This window comes from Saimiri boliviensis, chromosome 19, assembly GCF_048565385.1.
Source record: "Saimiri boliviensis isolate mSaiBol1 chromosome 19, mSaiBol1.pri, whole genome shotgun sequence".
In the NCBI taxonomy this organism is placed as follows: domain Eukaryota; kingdom Metazoa; phylum Chordata; class Mammalia; order Primates; family Cebidae; genus Saimiri; species Saimiri boliviensis.
Window position 1 is genome coordinate 34,581,112 of NC_133467.1, and position 13,759 is coordinate 34,594,870.

Genomic DNA, 13,759 nt, shown 5'->3' on the forward strand with positions numbered 1-13,759 from the left:
CTGGCCAACACGGTTAAACCCCGTCTCTACTCAAAATACAAAAATTAGCCAAGTGTGACAGCAGGTGCCTGTAATCCCAGCTACTTGGGAGGCTAAGGCAGAACAATCACTTGAACTCAGGAGGCGGAGGTTTCAGTGAGCCAAGATCACACCACTGCACTCCAACCTGGGTAACAAAGCAAGACTATCTCAAAAAAAAAAAGTTAAAAGAGAACATTTGCCGGGTGCGGTGGCTCAAGCCTGTAATCCCAGCACTTTGGGAGGCCGAGGCGGGTGGATCACGAGGTCGAGAGTTCGAGACCATCCTGGTCGACATGGTGAAACCCCATCTCTACTAAAAATACAAAAAATCAGCTGGGCATGGTGGCGTGTGCCTGTAATCCCAGCTACTCGGGAGGCCGAGGCAGGAGAATTGCCTGAACCCAGGAGGCGGAGGTTGCGGTGAGCCGAGATCGCGCCATTGCACTCCAGCCTGGGTAACAAGAGCGAAACTCCGTCTCAAAAAAAAAAAAAAAAAAAAAAAGAGAATATTTTTGGGCCGGGTATGGTGGCTCACGTTTGTAATCCCAGCACTCTGGGAGGCCGCAGTGGGCAAATTGCTTGAGCCCAGGAGTTTGAGACCAGCCTGGCCAACATGGTGAAACGGCATCTCTACTAAAAATACAAAATTTAGCCGGGCGCGGTGGCTCAAGCCTGTAATCCCAGCACTTTGGGAGGCTGAGGCGGGTGGATCACAAGGTCGAGAGATCGAGACCATCCTGGTCAACATGGTGAAACCCCGTCTCTACTAAAAATACAAAAAATTAGCTGGGCATGGTGGCACGTGCCTGTAATCCCAGCTACTCAGGAGGCTGAGGCAGGAGAATTGCTTGAACCCAGGAGGCGGAGGTTGCAGTGAGCCGAGATCGCGCCATTGCACTCCAGCCTGGGTAACAAGAGTGACACTCCGTCTCAAAAAAAAAAAAAAAAAAAAAAAAAAAAAAAAAAATTTAGCTGGGTGTGGCAGCTCTGGCCTGGAATCCCAGCTACTCAGGAGGCTGAAGAGGCATGAGAATGGCTTGAGCCTGGGAGGTGGAGGTTGCAGTGAGCTGAGACCATGCCACTGCACTCCAGCCTGGGCAACAGAGTAAGACTCTGTCTCAAAAAAAAAAAGAAAAAAAAAATACAATGGAGAAAGGACACCTTCTTCAATAAACAGTGCTGGGAAAACTGGATACTCATGTGAAGACAAATGAAACTGGACCCCTATATTTCACATCATATACAAAAATCTACTCAAGACAGGTTAAAACTTAACGTAAGCCCCAAACTATAAAACTTCAAAAGAAAATATGGGAGAAACACTTTAGGACACTGGTCTAGGCAAAGGAGCTGTGGCTAAGACCTCAAACACACAAGCAACAAAACCAAAAATGGACAAATGGGACTACATTAAACTCAAAGGCTTCTGCACAGCAAAGGAAACAACAGGGTGAAGAGACAACCTGTTGAATGGGAGAAAATATCTACAAACTCTCAATCCAACAAAGAACTAATATCCAGAGTATATAAGGAATACAAACAAGAGTAAAAACAAATAATTCCTTTAACGAGTGAGCAAAGAACATGAGCAGACATTTCTCAAAAGATGATGTACAAAAATGGCCAATAGATTCATGAAAAAAATACTCACCATCACTAATTATCAAGGGAAATGCAAATCAAAACCACAATGAGGCTGGATGCTGTGGCTCATGCCTGTAATCCCAGCACTTTGGGAGGCTGAGGTGGGTGGATCACTTGAGGTCAGAAGTTCAAGACCAGCTTGGCCAACATGGTGAGTCCCCATCTCTACTACAACTACAAAAATTAGCTGGGCATGGTGGCGGGTGCCTGTAATCCCAGCTACTCGGGAGGCTGGGGTAGGAGAATTGCTTGAACCCGTGAGATGGGGGTTGCAGTGAGCCACAGCTGCACCACTGCACTCTAGCCAGGGAGAAAGAGCGAGACTCCATCTCAGAAAAACAAAAAACAAAATGCAATGAGATACAAAGCCCAGTTAGAATGGCTACTTTTTTCTTTTTTGGAGACAGTGTCTTGGTCTGTCGCCTAGGCTGGAGTGCAGTGGCACAATCATGCCTCACTACAGCTTCAATCTTCTGGGCTCAGGTGATCCTCCTGCCTCAGCCTCACGAGTAGCAGGGACTGCAGGTGTGCACCAACATGCCTGGCTATTATTATTATTATTATTGCCTGGCTAATATTATTATTAGTGCCTGGCTATTATTATTATTATTATTATTATTATTACTGTAGAGCCTCCCAATGTTGCCTAGGCTGGTCTTGAACTCCTGGGCTCAAATGATCCTCCCAAAGAGCTAGGATAACAGGTGTGAGCCACTGTACCCAGCCTAGAATGGCTATTAACATTATTTATTTTATTTTCATTTTTGTTTGAGACAGTCTCACTCTGTCACCTGGGCTGGAGTACAATGGTGTGGTCTCAACTCATTGCAACCTCTGCCTCCCAGGTTCAAGTGATTCTCCTGCATCAGCCTCCCAAGTAGCTGGGTACCACCACATCCGGCTGATTTTTGGGTTTTTAGAGATGGGTGTCACTGGGTTGGCCAGGCTGGTCTCGAACTCCTGACCTCATGATCCGCCCGCCTTGGCCTCCCAAAGTGCTGGGATTAAACGTGTGAGCCACCACGCCCGACCTAAAATGGCTGTTATTAAAAAGACAAAAAATAACATTCTGGTGAGGATGCAGAGAAAAGTTGATCTCATAAAGGTAGAGCAGAATGATAATTAACAGAGGCTGGGAGAAGAGGCAGGGGATGAAGAGAGAGAGTTTAATGGTAGAAACATACAGTTAGGTAAAAGTTGTAAATTCAGTTGTTTAACAGCAGAGTAAGGTGACAATGTACTGTATATTTCAAAGTTGCTAAGAAGAGCCTGGTGCAGTGATGAGCACCTGTAATCCCAGCTATTCAGGAAGCTGAGACAGGAGGACTGCTTGAGGTCAGGAGTTGGAGACGGGCCAGGGCAGCATAGTGAGACCCCCATCTCAGAGCAAAACCAAAAACAAAGTGGTTAGAAGAGAGGTCTTGAACTGTTCCCAGCGCACAAATACCCAAAGCATGAACACCTCTAATACCCTGACTGGATCACTGCACATTCTATGCATGTAGCAAAATATCACGTGCTTCCTAAATATGTAAAATGTCATGTATCAATTTAAAAACATACCGTCCCATCCTCTGTTCTTGTTCTCCACCCAACCCCCTACCACACACATGGTTTTTTGGTTTTGCTTTTTTGTGTGAGACGGAGTCTGATAAAAGCCCAGGAGTCTGAAAAAAGCTTCAGCTCTGTCACCCAGGCTGGAGTACAGTGACACAGTCTCAGCTCACTGCAACCTCTGCCTCCCGGGTTCAAGCACTTCTCTGCCTCAGCCTCCCAAGTAGCTGGGATTATAAGTGCCCACCACCACACCCTGTTGTTTTTTTGTGTTTTTAGTAGAGATGGGGTTTCACCATGTTGGCCAGGCTGGTCTTGAACTCCTGACCTCGTGATCCACCTGCCTCAGCCTCCCAAAGTGCTGGGATTACAGGCGTGAGCCACCGTGCCCAGCGAACTCGTGTATATATATATATATATATATATATATGTATGTATCTATGTTGGGCAGTGGTGATATGCAGCAGTAGAATGACCACCAGGTTTAACTCCAAATCTGACTTGGAGGTGCTGTTACCTTGGGTGAGCCACCTGCCCTCACTGGGTCCATGGCCTCACCTGCTCTATCAGGGGAAACTGTACCTGGTGGAGGATCTGGGGAAGCCTGTCTGCTGAGGCTGGCAGAGACCACTGCACACGCCCAAGGACAGGTAATGGGTGGCTGTCCCCAGGGGGCAAGCTCTCCTACTCCCTGTGGGGGTCCCTTGTGTTGGAAGGGAGGAAACCACCAATTTGGGGATCTCAGAGGGCCCATTAGAGAAGGAAGAGGAAGAGGCAGGCTGGGGCACTGACCTGCCAGGCCTGCTGCCGGGCCTGGACCTGTAGCTGCAGCTCCTCCAGCTCCCTCCGCCCTGCCAGGACGGCATCTGCCAGCTGCCGGTTCTCGGCCTCCTGTTTCTGCACGTGGTGCCGCAGGGTGTCCCGTTGCTGCAAGAAGTAGGGTGCCATGGCGCTGTGCAGATCCTTCTCTGGGATCCCGCTGGGGCGCCTGGAGGGCCACAGGGAGCACAAGGAATGAGGAGGGAGGCGGAATGCCCTCGTGGAAGGGGTTCAAATTCCAAGCCCACTGGGTGACATGCCCACCTTGTCCCAACTTGGGCTGGCTTCCAAGGTCTCTCCTGTGGTCCCTCTCACCTCCCAAGACCTGTTCCCCATAGGAATGCTCACTTCCTGTCCCTGGGTTTCAATGCTTAGGGGTCCACCCTCTCCCCCTTCTCACTTCAGCCCCTATGTTAGCCTTCCCTATCATACCCCACATTCCCCTCCTCTCTTCCAGACACGCCCCATTTATAACACTTCAGGGCTAGAGGTGACTTTTTTTTTTTTTTTTTTTAAGACGGAGTTTCACTCTTGTTACCCAGGCTGGAGTGCAATGGTGTGATCTCAGCTCACCGCAACCTCCGCCTCCTGGGTTCAGGCAATTCTCCTGCCTCAGCCTCCTGAGTAGCTGGGATTACAGGCACGCACCACCATGCCCAGCTAATTTTTTGTATTTTTAGTAGAGACAGGGTTTCACCATGTTGACCAGGATGGTCTCGATCTCTCGACCTCGTGATCCACCCGCCTCGGCCTCCCCAAGTGCTGGGATTACAGGCGTGAGCCACTGCGCCCGGCCAGGGCTAGAGGTGACTTTCTATCCCCTGCCTCTGTCCTTGTGACATGTGCCCTGCTGGTGCACCCAGTCCATCAGACTGAGCCGGAGAGGTTGAGGGTGGCTCCTGAGGGAGGGCCCAGACTGTGGGAGACCCCCAGAAGTGTCGGCTGATATGGGAAGATAAAGTCAAGTCTGAGGAGGCAAGATTACACCAGGGGTGGAGGCACTGTGAGTTCTTTAAAAATTATTTTTCAATGGCTGGGCATCATTGAAATGCCAGCACTTTGGAAGGCCAAGGCGGGTGGATCACCTGAGGTCGGGTATTTGCAACCAGCCTGGCCAACATGGTGAAATCCCACCTCTACTAAAAATACAAAGATTAGCCAGGCATGGTGGCTGGCGCCTGTAATCCCAGCTACTCAGGAGGCTGAGGCAAGAGAATTGCTTGAACACAGGAGACGGAGGTTGCGGTGAGCCAAGATTGCGCCATTGCACTCCAGCCTGGGTAACAAGAGCAAAACTCCGTCTCAAAAAAAAAAAAACAAAACAAAACTCTTTCAGTTGTGAAGCTTAATTCTCTTAAGTATTAAGGTTGCAAAGCATTTTTAAAAATTAGATATTTCAAGAAAGATTTCTACTCCCTCTGGCCTAGGATCCTACTAATGGAGGGCGGGTTGCAGGAGGCAGAGGCTTAGCTGCTGGGGTCTTGCTGGCCCCTGCTCTCCACCGCTCATCCCAGGCCCCACTTTTCCACCTTATACTCGGTGTATCAGGCAGCTGGCTGCCGCTGAAATGTCAGCTCCAGGAGAGTGGTATTGTGTCTGTCTTGTTCACTGCTAAGTCTCTGGCATCTAAAACAGTATTGAGGCCAGACGTGGTGGCTCACACCTGTAATCCCAGCACTTTGAGAGGCCAAGGCAGGTGGATCATCTAAGGTCAGGAGTTTGAGACCAGCCTGGCCAACCATGTCTACTAAAAATACAAAAATTAGCTGGGTGTGGTGGTGTGCGCCTGTAATCCCAGCTACCAGGGACGCTGAGGCAGGAGAATCACTTGAACCCAGGAGGTGGAGGTTGCAGTGACCCAAGATCATGCCACTGCATCCTAACCTGGGTGACAGAGCAAGACTCTGTCTCAAATATAAATAAATAAATAAACAACCAGTATCGAGCAGATAGTAGGTGCTCCCTAAATACCTGCTTAATGAATAAACGAATAAAACCAGTTGCCCGGCCAGCCTCATCTACACCTGGAAGATGTACAGCATGATTGCAAACCTCACGGTTCTGCCTCCTCTCACTCCCCCACCCCTTTCTCCCACAGGCACAACAGGTCCTTAAATGAGCTCCCTCAGGAAGGCTTCTTCAGTCTGGCCCCATTCCTCCTTAATCCCCTGGATAACATGGCTTACCTGGGCCTCTCCTCCCCTGAAGGGAACTGTGTGGTACAACCGTTTTCGGTTACTGTTTGGTGTCTGTCTGCTCTACTCGTCCCTGTCAAAAGGTTTTCTCTCAGGGGCAACAAGCCCAGAGTCTCATGGATATGGTGAACGTAGGGTCAGCCTTTTAAAAAATTTTTTTAGCGGCAGGGTCTCATTATATTGCCCAGGTTAGTCCTGAACTCTTGAACTCCTGGGTATCGAGTGATCCCCACACCTCAGCACCCCGAGGAACTGGATTACAGGCATCATGAGTCACCACTCCCTGCTTAGGTCAGTCTTAAAGTCTCCAAGAAGCTGAATTGGCCAGGTGTCGTGGCTCAAGCCTGTAATCCCAGCACTTTGGGAGGTCAAAGTGGGAGGACAGCTTTAAGACCACGAGTTTGTGACGAGCCTGGCCAAGATAGTGAGACCCTGACTCTAGGGGAAAAAAAAGCGGAATTGCTGCCTCTTTCCCATGCCTTCTCGCCTCCCTGCCCCGCTCTCACCAGGCCGGCTCCTTGCGGTCTTTGCCTTCTTCCACAATTTTATCCAAGGCATTCAAGACGGCTTCCAGGTTCCCCTCCTCTTTGATTTCAGAGATTTCCTCCTTAAGACAGAGGAGCAAAGAGCCGTAATGACACTAGACGAGCTCATGGGAAAGATATGCTAAAATGCTAATAGCACTTGGTAAGATTTTGGCTGATTTCTGTTCTGGGTCTTTTTTTTTTTTTTGAGACCGAGTCTTACTTTGTCACCCAGGCTAGAGTGCAGTGGTATAATCTCAGCTCACTGCAACCTCTGCCTCCTGGGTTCAAGCGATTCTCCTGTCTCAGACTTCCCAGTAGCTGGGATTACAGGTGTGTGCCACCATGCCCAGCTAATTTTTGTACTTTTAGTGGAGATGGGGTTTCACCATGTTTGCCAGGCTGGTCTCAAACTCCTGACTTCATGATCCACCTGCCTCAGTCTCCCAAAGTGCTGGGATTATAGGCGTGAGCCATCACATCCAGCCTTTGTTCTGGGTCTTTATGTTTTCCTTAACATTTCAACTTTTCTACATGTGGCTTTTACAATTAAGAAAATAGGCTGGGTGCAGCCTGGCTAACATGGTGAAACCCTGTCTCTGCTAAAAAAAAAAAAAAAAGGAAAATTAGCTGGGCGTGGTGGCACACACCTGTGATCCCAGCTACTTGGGAGGCTGAGGCACAAGAATCACTTGAACCTGGGATGCAAAGGCTGTAGTGAGCTGAGATCATACCACTGCACTGCAGCCTGGGCAACAGAGCGAGACTCTGCCTCAAGAAAATAAATTAAAATTTTGTACCACTATACCGACCTAAAGTGGGAAATATTTTTTAAAAGAGCCTGTAGGCTGGAAGTTCATGTAATCCCAGGACTCTGGGAAGCCAAGGTGGGAGGATCGCTTGAGCCCAGAGAGTGAGGCTCCAGGGAGCTATGATTATGCCACTATACTCAAGCCTGGGTGATAGAACAAGATCTTGACTTAGGGAAAAAAAAAAAAGACCCCATCAGCCCTTGCTGCTTTGCATGATCTAGAGGGCAGACAACATAAAACACATAATTACGATACAGGACAGTGAGTGAAGCCTGCATCTAAGGTACCTGCATCATTTGGAGGGGAGGGATGATGGGTGCTGCAGCCTACTGGGCACCCAGGACAGCTCTAGGGGCTGAGGAGACAGAGGGGCAGAGGGTGGGGCCCTGCCCCCAGGGGACTGACAATCTGGAGACAGAGCCCAAGTCAACAGCACCCGACGGGCTTCCTTCCACTCACCCGGATAGATGTCTGCAACTGAGCTATAAACTTGTCATAGATCCGCTGTGTCATCTCAGGCTGCAACTGGTAGAAGCGCTTGTAGCAGTCAGTGAATCTCTGATAGCTGGCGGGAAGGAGAGAAGCAAAGGTGAGGAGGGCCAAGCACATTGCTGGCCATCAGCCTGCCTGCCTGCCGGCCTGCACACCTCCGCTTCGCATCACAGGACTCTGAGCTCTGTCCACTCACGGCCCTGGTTAAAGGCAGTGGATGCAAATCTCTCATCTAAGCATGAGTCACTGAGGATGGGTCAACCCCATCAATGCCCCATCAGCACACCCACTCCCTCTTGGGAGAGCTCCAGGTGAGTTTAAGTGTTTCTCCCTTAAAGATTACTCCTCGCCCCTTCCACAGTTTCTAACAAGCTCCCCACTGAGGCTGATGGTGCCGGTCTGGGGACCGCACTTTGAGAGCCTCTGGTCATTCCAGTATCCCTGAAGGACCTGGATTAGGATGGGGCATGTGACATCTGGGAAAGACTGGCTTGCTCCTAAAAAGAGCTGGATAGAAAGCAACCAGGGCCCTCTGCAGGATATTACTATACCCAGGTGATGCTGTTTGGCAGCCACGAGCCCCTGGGCTTAGGGCAGAGTTTACACCAAGCTGCAGCCGCTATACTTGGAAGCTTCTTGTTACACAAGGTAATGTATTTCTCTTACTGTTGAAGCCCGATTTTCTTTCTTTTTCGAGGCAGACTCTCGCTCTGTCGCCCAGGCTGGAGTGCAGTAGTGCAGTCTCGGCTCACTGCAACATCCACCTCCCAGGTTCAAGCGATTCTCCTGCCTCAGCCTCCCAAGTAGCTGGGACTACAGGGGCCCCCCCACCACACCCAGCTAATTTTTATATTTTTAGTAGAGACGGGGTTTCACCATGTTGGCCAGGCTGGTCTCAAACTCCTGACCTCAGGTGATCCACCTGCCTCGGCCTCCCGAAGTGCTAGGATTGCAGGTGTGAGCCAGTGCGCTCAGCCTGAAGCCTGATTTTCTATTTTTCTTTTTGAGATAGGATCTCACTCCATCACCCAGGCTGGAGTACAGTTACACAATCAGAGCTCACTGCCACCTTCAACTTCAACTCCTGGCCTCAGGGTATCCTCCTGCCTCAGTCTCCTGAGTAGCTAGGACTACAGGTGCTTACCATCATGACCAGCGACTTCTTTTTTTATTTTTCTGTAGAGTTGGGGTCTCACTGTGTTGCCCAGACTGGTCTCAAACTCCTGGGCTCAAACAATCCTCCTCGCCTCAGCCTCCCAAAGAGCTGGGAGTCTAGGAGTGAGCCATCATGCCCAGCCAAGCCTGATTTTAAATGAGGTCTCTGCCACTAGCAGCTGAGAGCTCCTCACTGATAAATCCCTTGCAGCTGGAAGGATCAAATGGTATCCGGTATATTCGCAACAGCTTATTCCTTTTGGACAAACAAACCCAAGTTAAACAAATTCTTTTTCTCCCTCCTGCTGTTTTCTCCCTCTCCCGTGTCTGTCTCTCTGTCTACTCTCTCAGGCCCTTCCCCTTCAACAAATATTCACTCAGTGTCTGCTATATTCTGATTGCCCACCAGGAACTGGGTATTCAGGGTAGATGAGGCCGACGTGGTCCTCCTGCAGCTTCCGGGAGGAGGAAGAGAAGGAGAGATGGCGGAGAGGCAGAACCTCACCTGTATGTGATAATCATCACTTGTGGAGAGTGATTTAAAAGAAAAAGGCCAGAGTTATAGGGCTAACAGTGTATCAAAAGGAGATTTAAATTGGGAGCAGCTGTGGTCAGACGAAGCCCTGTTCAAGTGACTTGCAGAAAGTGTCTGAGCCAAAGAAGAGTCTTCAAACACACAAAAGCTCACAATGATCCTCTACTATAGGTCAGGATGCTCCTTGGCTGTGAGGATCAGGCTGGTGGGCCACTGAGTAAACAGGGCATTAGGGCCCTGACCACCAATGCAGAGCCCCACCCCAGCCAGGAGTCACTGCTGGGTCCTCCCTTTCTCATGGCTCTTTTAAGCCTCCTCACCAAACCCGCCCCGAAACCATGTTTCTGGAAACGTGGAGACTAAGAGCGGTGGCCACTGGAGCCGGCTCAGTGGCCTGCAAGAGAGAAAGGCTGTTTCCAGGAACTCTGGGCCAAGTGTGAAACACAGACGTTATTAAGAATTAAATTACATAAACTGACAATAAATTATCTTTAAAACAAAGGTCCTAAAACCTCCAAACATACCACTTCCTAATCATTCTACCACCTTTTACTCTGCCCTTGAGGCAATTTGTGTGTATTGTCTCTGTCTGGTTCAAATACTGGATCAAGGTATGCTGCTGCCCGGCTTTTCTCAACTCTGTGTATAGTGATGCCATGTTGGTGGCTTAGGAGTATTTACACCTTGGAAATTGGCAAACACTGCAAACTGGGGCTCTCTTTTTCAGAGAGCTGGTTGTAAGCAACTACCGATACACTTCCGGGTCGGGGTGGCAGTCTCTCACCTTTACAGTGGTACACGTTCCATGTGAGTACACCCTGGAAGCTAAACTTAGGCACCTAAAAAACAGCCGGGCGCGGTGGCTCAAGCCTGTAATCCCAGCACTTTGGGAGGCCGAGGCGGGTGGATCACGAGGTCGAGAGATTGAGACCATCCTGGTCAACATGGTGAAACCCCCCCTCTACTAAAAATACAAAAAAAAATTAGCTGGGCATGGTGGCACGTGCCTGTAATCCCAGCTACTCAGGAGGCTGAGGCAGGAGAATTGCCTGAACCCAGGAGGCGGAGGTTGCGGTGAGCCAAGATCGTGCCATTGCACTCCAGCCTGGGTAACAAGAGCGAAACTCCGTCTCTCAAAAAAAAAAAAAAAAAAAAATACTGTATACAGAATAGATGATGGACCTTCCTTCAACCCTCAGCAGACTCACAGACATCTTGTTTTGCTGCTGGCCCAACTAGCCACGCAGTCTGTGGCTACCGGGAGGAAACACATGATGCCTGACCACGCAGGGGCTGGAGTTGAAACCGGGTAATTGTGGCTTGAAACAGGTTTGGCTTAGATATGGGAGATCCTGTTCCTCCTCCCAACCTACACAGCAGGCGGAGGGTCTGAGCTGGACGCATCTTTCTTCAGCTCAGACAGCTGAGAGTGGATAGGGCCCAGGGCAGGGGTAAAGAAAATTGTGACTATCAGTGCTGCCTGTGAAGTCTTCTGCAGTCTCCTTCATGGTGTGATAATTCAATAAAAGCGAAGGACCACAGAAACACACACAGGCACACAAAGACACATGATGAAATATATGCTAACAGGACAATGTGGCTTAACCAAGGAGAAAGGCAGCCCGATTGGCACCAATGTTCGCGAGAACAGGAGGAAGGCGATGTCTTCCTTGAGAGCCAATGCAGACTGGGAACGTTTTGAATGCCCTTGTAGATTTTCTGAAAAATATACTCAGGGAGAAGTAGGAAAGTGATACATTAAAAACAAACAAACAAAAAACACTCACCAGATGCAGTGGCTCACACCTGTAATCCCAGGACTTTGGAGGCTGGGGCAGATGGATAGCCTGAGGTCAGGAGTTCGAGGCCAGCCTGACCAACCTGGTAAAACTACATCTCTACTAAAAATACAAAATTAGCCAGGCATGGTGGCACATGCCTGTAATACTAGCTACCTGGGAGGCTGAGGCAAGAGAATCACTTGAACCCAGGAGGCAGAGGTTGCAATGAGCTGAGATCATGCCATTGCACTCCAGTCTGGACAACAAGAGTGAAACTCTGTCTCAAAATAAAATTTTTTTTAAATTCCATGGTCAGGAAAAAAGATCCAAGATGGCTGATCACTAGCAGCTCGGGATTGTAGCTCCCACTGAAAGCGCAAAGAACGAGAGGACGCCACACCTTCACATGAATTCTTGTTGCTCACGCACCAGGAGATTCCCAGCGGAGGAGCCCCACGGGTCGCCAGCGCGACTCTTGTGACCGGCGAGGCGGTTTTGCCGGCGCCTTGGAGCGACGGTTCTTGGTGCAGAGTCGGAAAAGCACCATCAATCTTAACGCCGCTGACTTAGTCAGCGCAGTGGGTTGCTCAGATTTCGGCGCTGAGAATCAGTAAGTGGGACGTCCACTCAGAAACCCAATTACAAAGACGGTAATTATAAAGACCACAGATGGATAAATCTACAACGAAGGGAAGAAAACAGCCAAAAAAGGCTGAGAATACCCAAGATCAGAACGCCTCTCCCTCAGCAGGGGATCCCAGTTCCTCATCAGCAACGGAACAAGGCTTGATGGAGAACGAGTGTGTTCCAATTACAGAAGCAGGCTTCAAAATGTGGATAATGAGAAACTTCTGTGAATTAAAAGAACTTGTTTTAACCCAATCTAAAGCAACTAAGAACTTTGAAAAAAGATTTGACGAAATGTTAATAAGAATACACAATTTAGAGAGGAATATAAGTGAATTGATGGAGCTGAAAAACACAATACGAGAACTACGTGAAGTATGCGCAAGTTTTAACAGCCGAATTGATCAAGCAGAAGAAAGGATATCAGAGGTCGAAGACCAACTCAATGAAATAAAACAAGAAGACAAGATTAGAGGAAAAAGGATAAAAAGGAACGAGCAAAGTCTCCAAGAAATATGGGACTATGTGAAAAGACCTAATCTACGCTTGATAGGTGTACCCGAATGTGACGAAGAGAATGAATCCAAGCTGGAAAATACGCTTCAGGACATTATTCAGGAAAATTTTCCCAGCCTAGTAAGGCAGGATAATATTCAACTCCAGGTAATACAGAGAACACCACAGAGATATTCCTCAAGAAGAGCAACTCCAAGGCACATAATCGTCAGATTCACCAGGGTTGAAATGAAGGAGAAAATACTAAGGGCAGCCAGAGAGAAAGGTCAGGTTACCCACAAAGGGAAGCCTATCAGACTTACAGCAGATCTCTCAGTAGAAACCCTACAAGCCAGAAGAGAGTGGGGGCCAATATTCAACATCCTTAAAGAAAAGAACTTTCAACCCAGAATTTCACATCCAGCCAAACTAAGCTTCACAAGTGAAGGAAAAATAAAGTTTTTTGTGAATAAGCAAGCACTCAGAGATTTCATCACCACCAGGCCTGCTTTACAAGAGCTTCTGAAAGAACCACTACACATATGAAAGGAACAAACAGTATCAGCCTTTCTAAAAAATTATCAAAAAGAGCATCAATATAATGAAGAATATACATCAACTAATGGACAAAATAGCCAGCTAATGGCAGTATTAAACTCACATATATTATTATTAATTCTAAATTTAAATTGACTAAATCCCCCAATCCAAAGACAGGCAATTTGAATAAAAAACTAAGACCCATCAGTATGCTGCATCCAGATCCATCTCACATTCAAGGATACACAAAGACTCCAAACAAGGGATGGAGAAAGATTTACCAACCAAACAGAGAGCTAAAATAAATAAATAAAAAGCAGAAGTTACAATTAAGCAACAAAGATCAAAAGAAGCAAAGAAGGGAGCCGGGCGCGGTGGCTCAAGCCTGTAATCCCAGCACTTTGGGAGGCCGAGGCGGGTGGATCACGAGGTCGAGAGATCGAGACCATCCTGGTCAACATGGTGAAACCCGTCTCTACTAAAAATACAAAAAAATTAGCTGGGCATGGTGGCACGTGCCTGTAATCCCAGCTACTCAGGAGGCTGAGGCAGGAGAATTGCCTGA

The 13,759-nt window shown here is 48.5% G+C and overlaps 1 protein-coding gene across 3 annotated transcripts in view; it reads right to left on the reverse strand.

Annotated features, from left to right (window-relative positions):
• Positions 1–13,759, reverse strand: part of PMF1 (polyamine modulated factor 1) — a 30,997-nt gene that overhangs the window by 2,392 nt on the left and 14,846 nt on the right. The window contains exons 2-4 of one of the 3 annotated variants that reach the window (XM_010348452.2): positions 8,029–8,134; positions 6,740–6,840; positions 4,012–4,146 (exon numbers count right to left, since the gene is read on the reverse strand). In XM_010348452.2, coding sequence (XP_010346754.1) covers positions 4,012–4,146; positions 6,740–6,840; positions 8,029–8,134 — 342 coding nt within the window. Of the gene's footprint in view, positions 1–4,011; positions 4,208–6,739; positions 6,841–8,028; positions 8,135–13,759 lie in introns of all 3 variants that reach the window. The other 2 variants (XM_003937833.4, XM_074389629.1) reach the window with 2 other exon arrangements.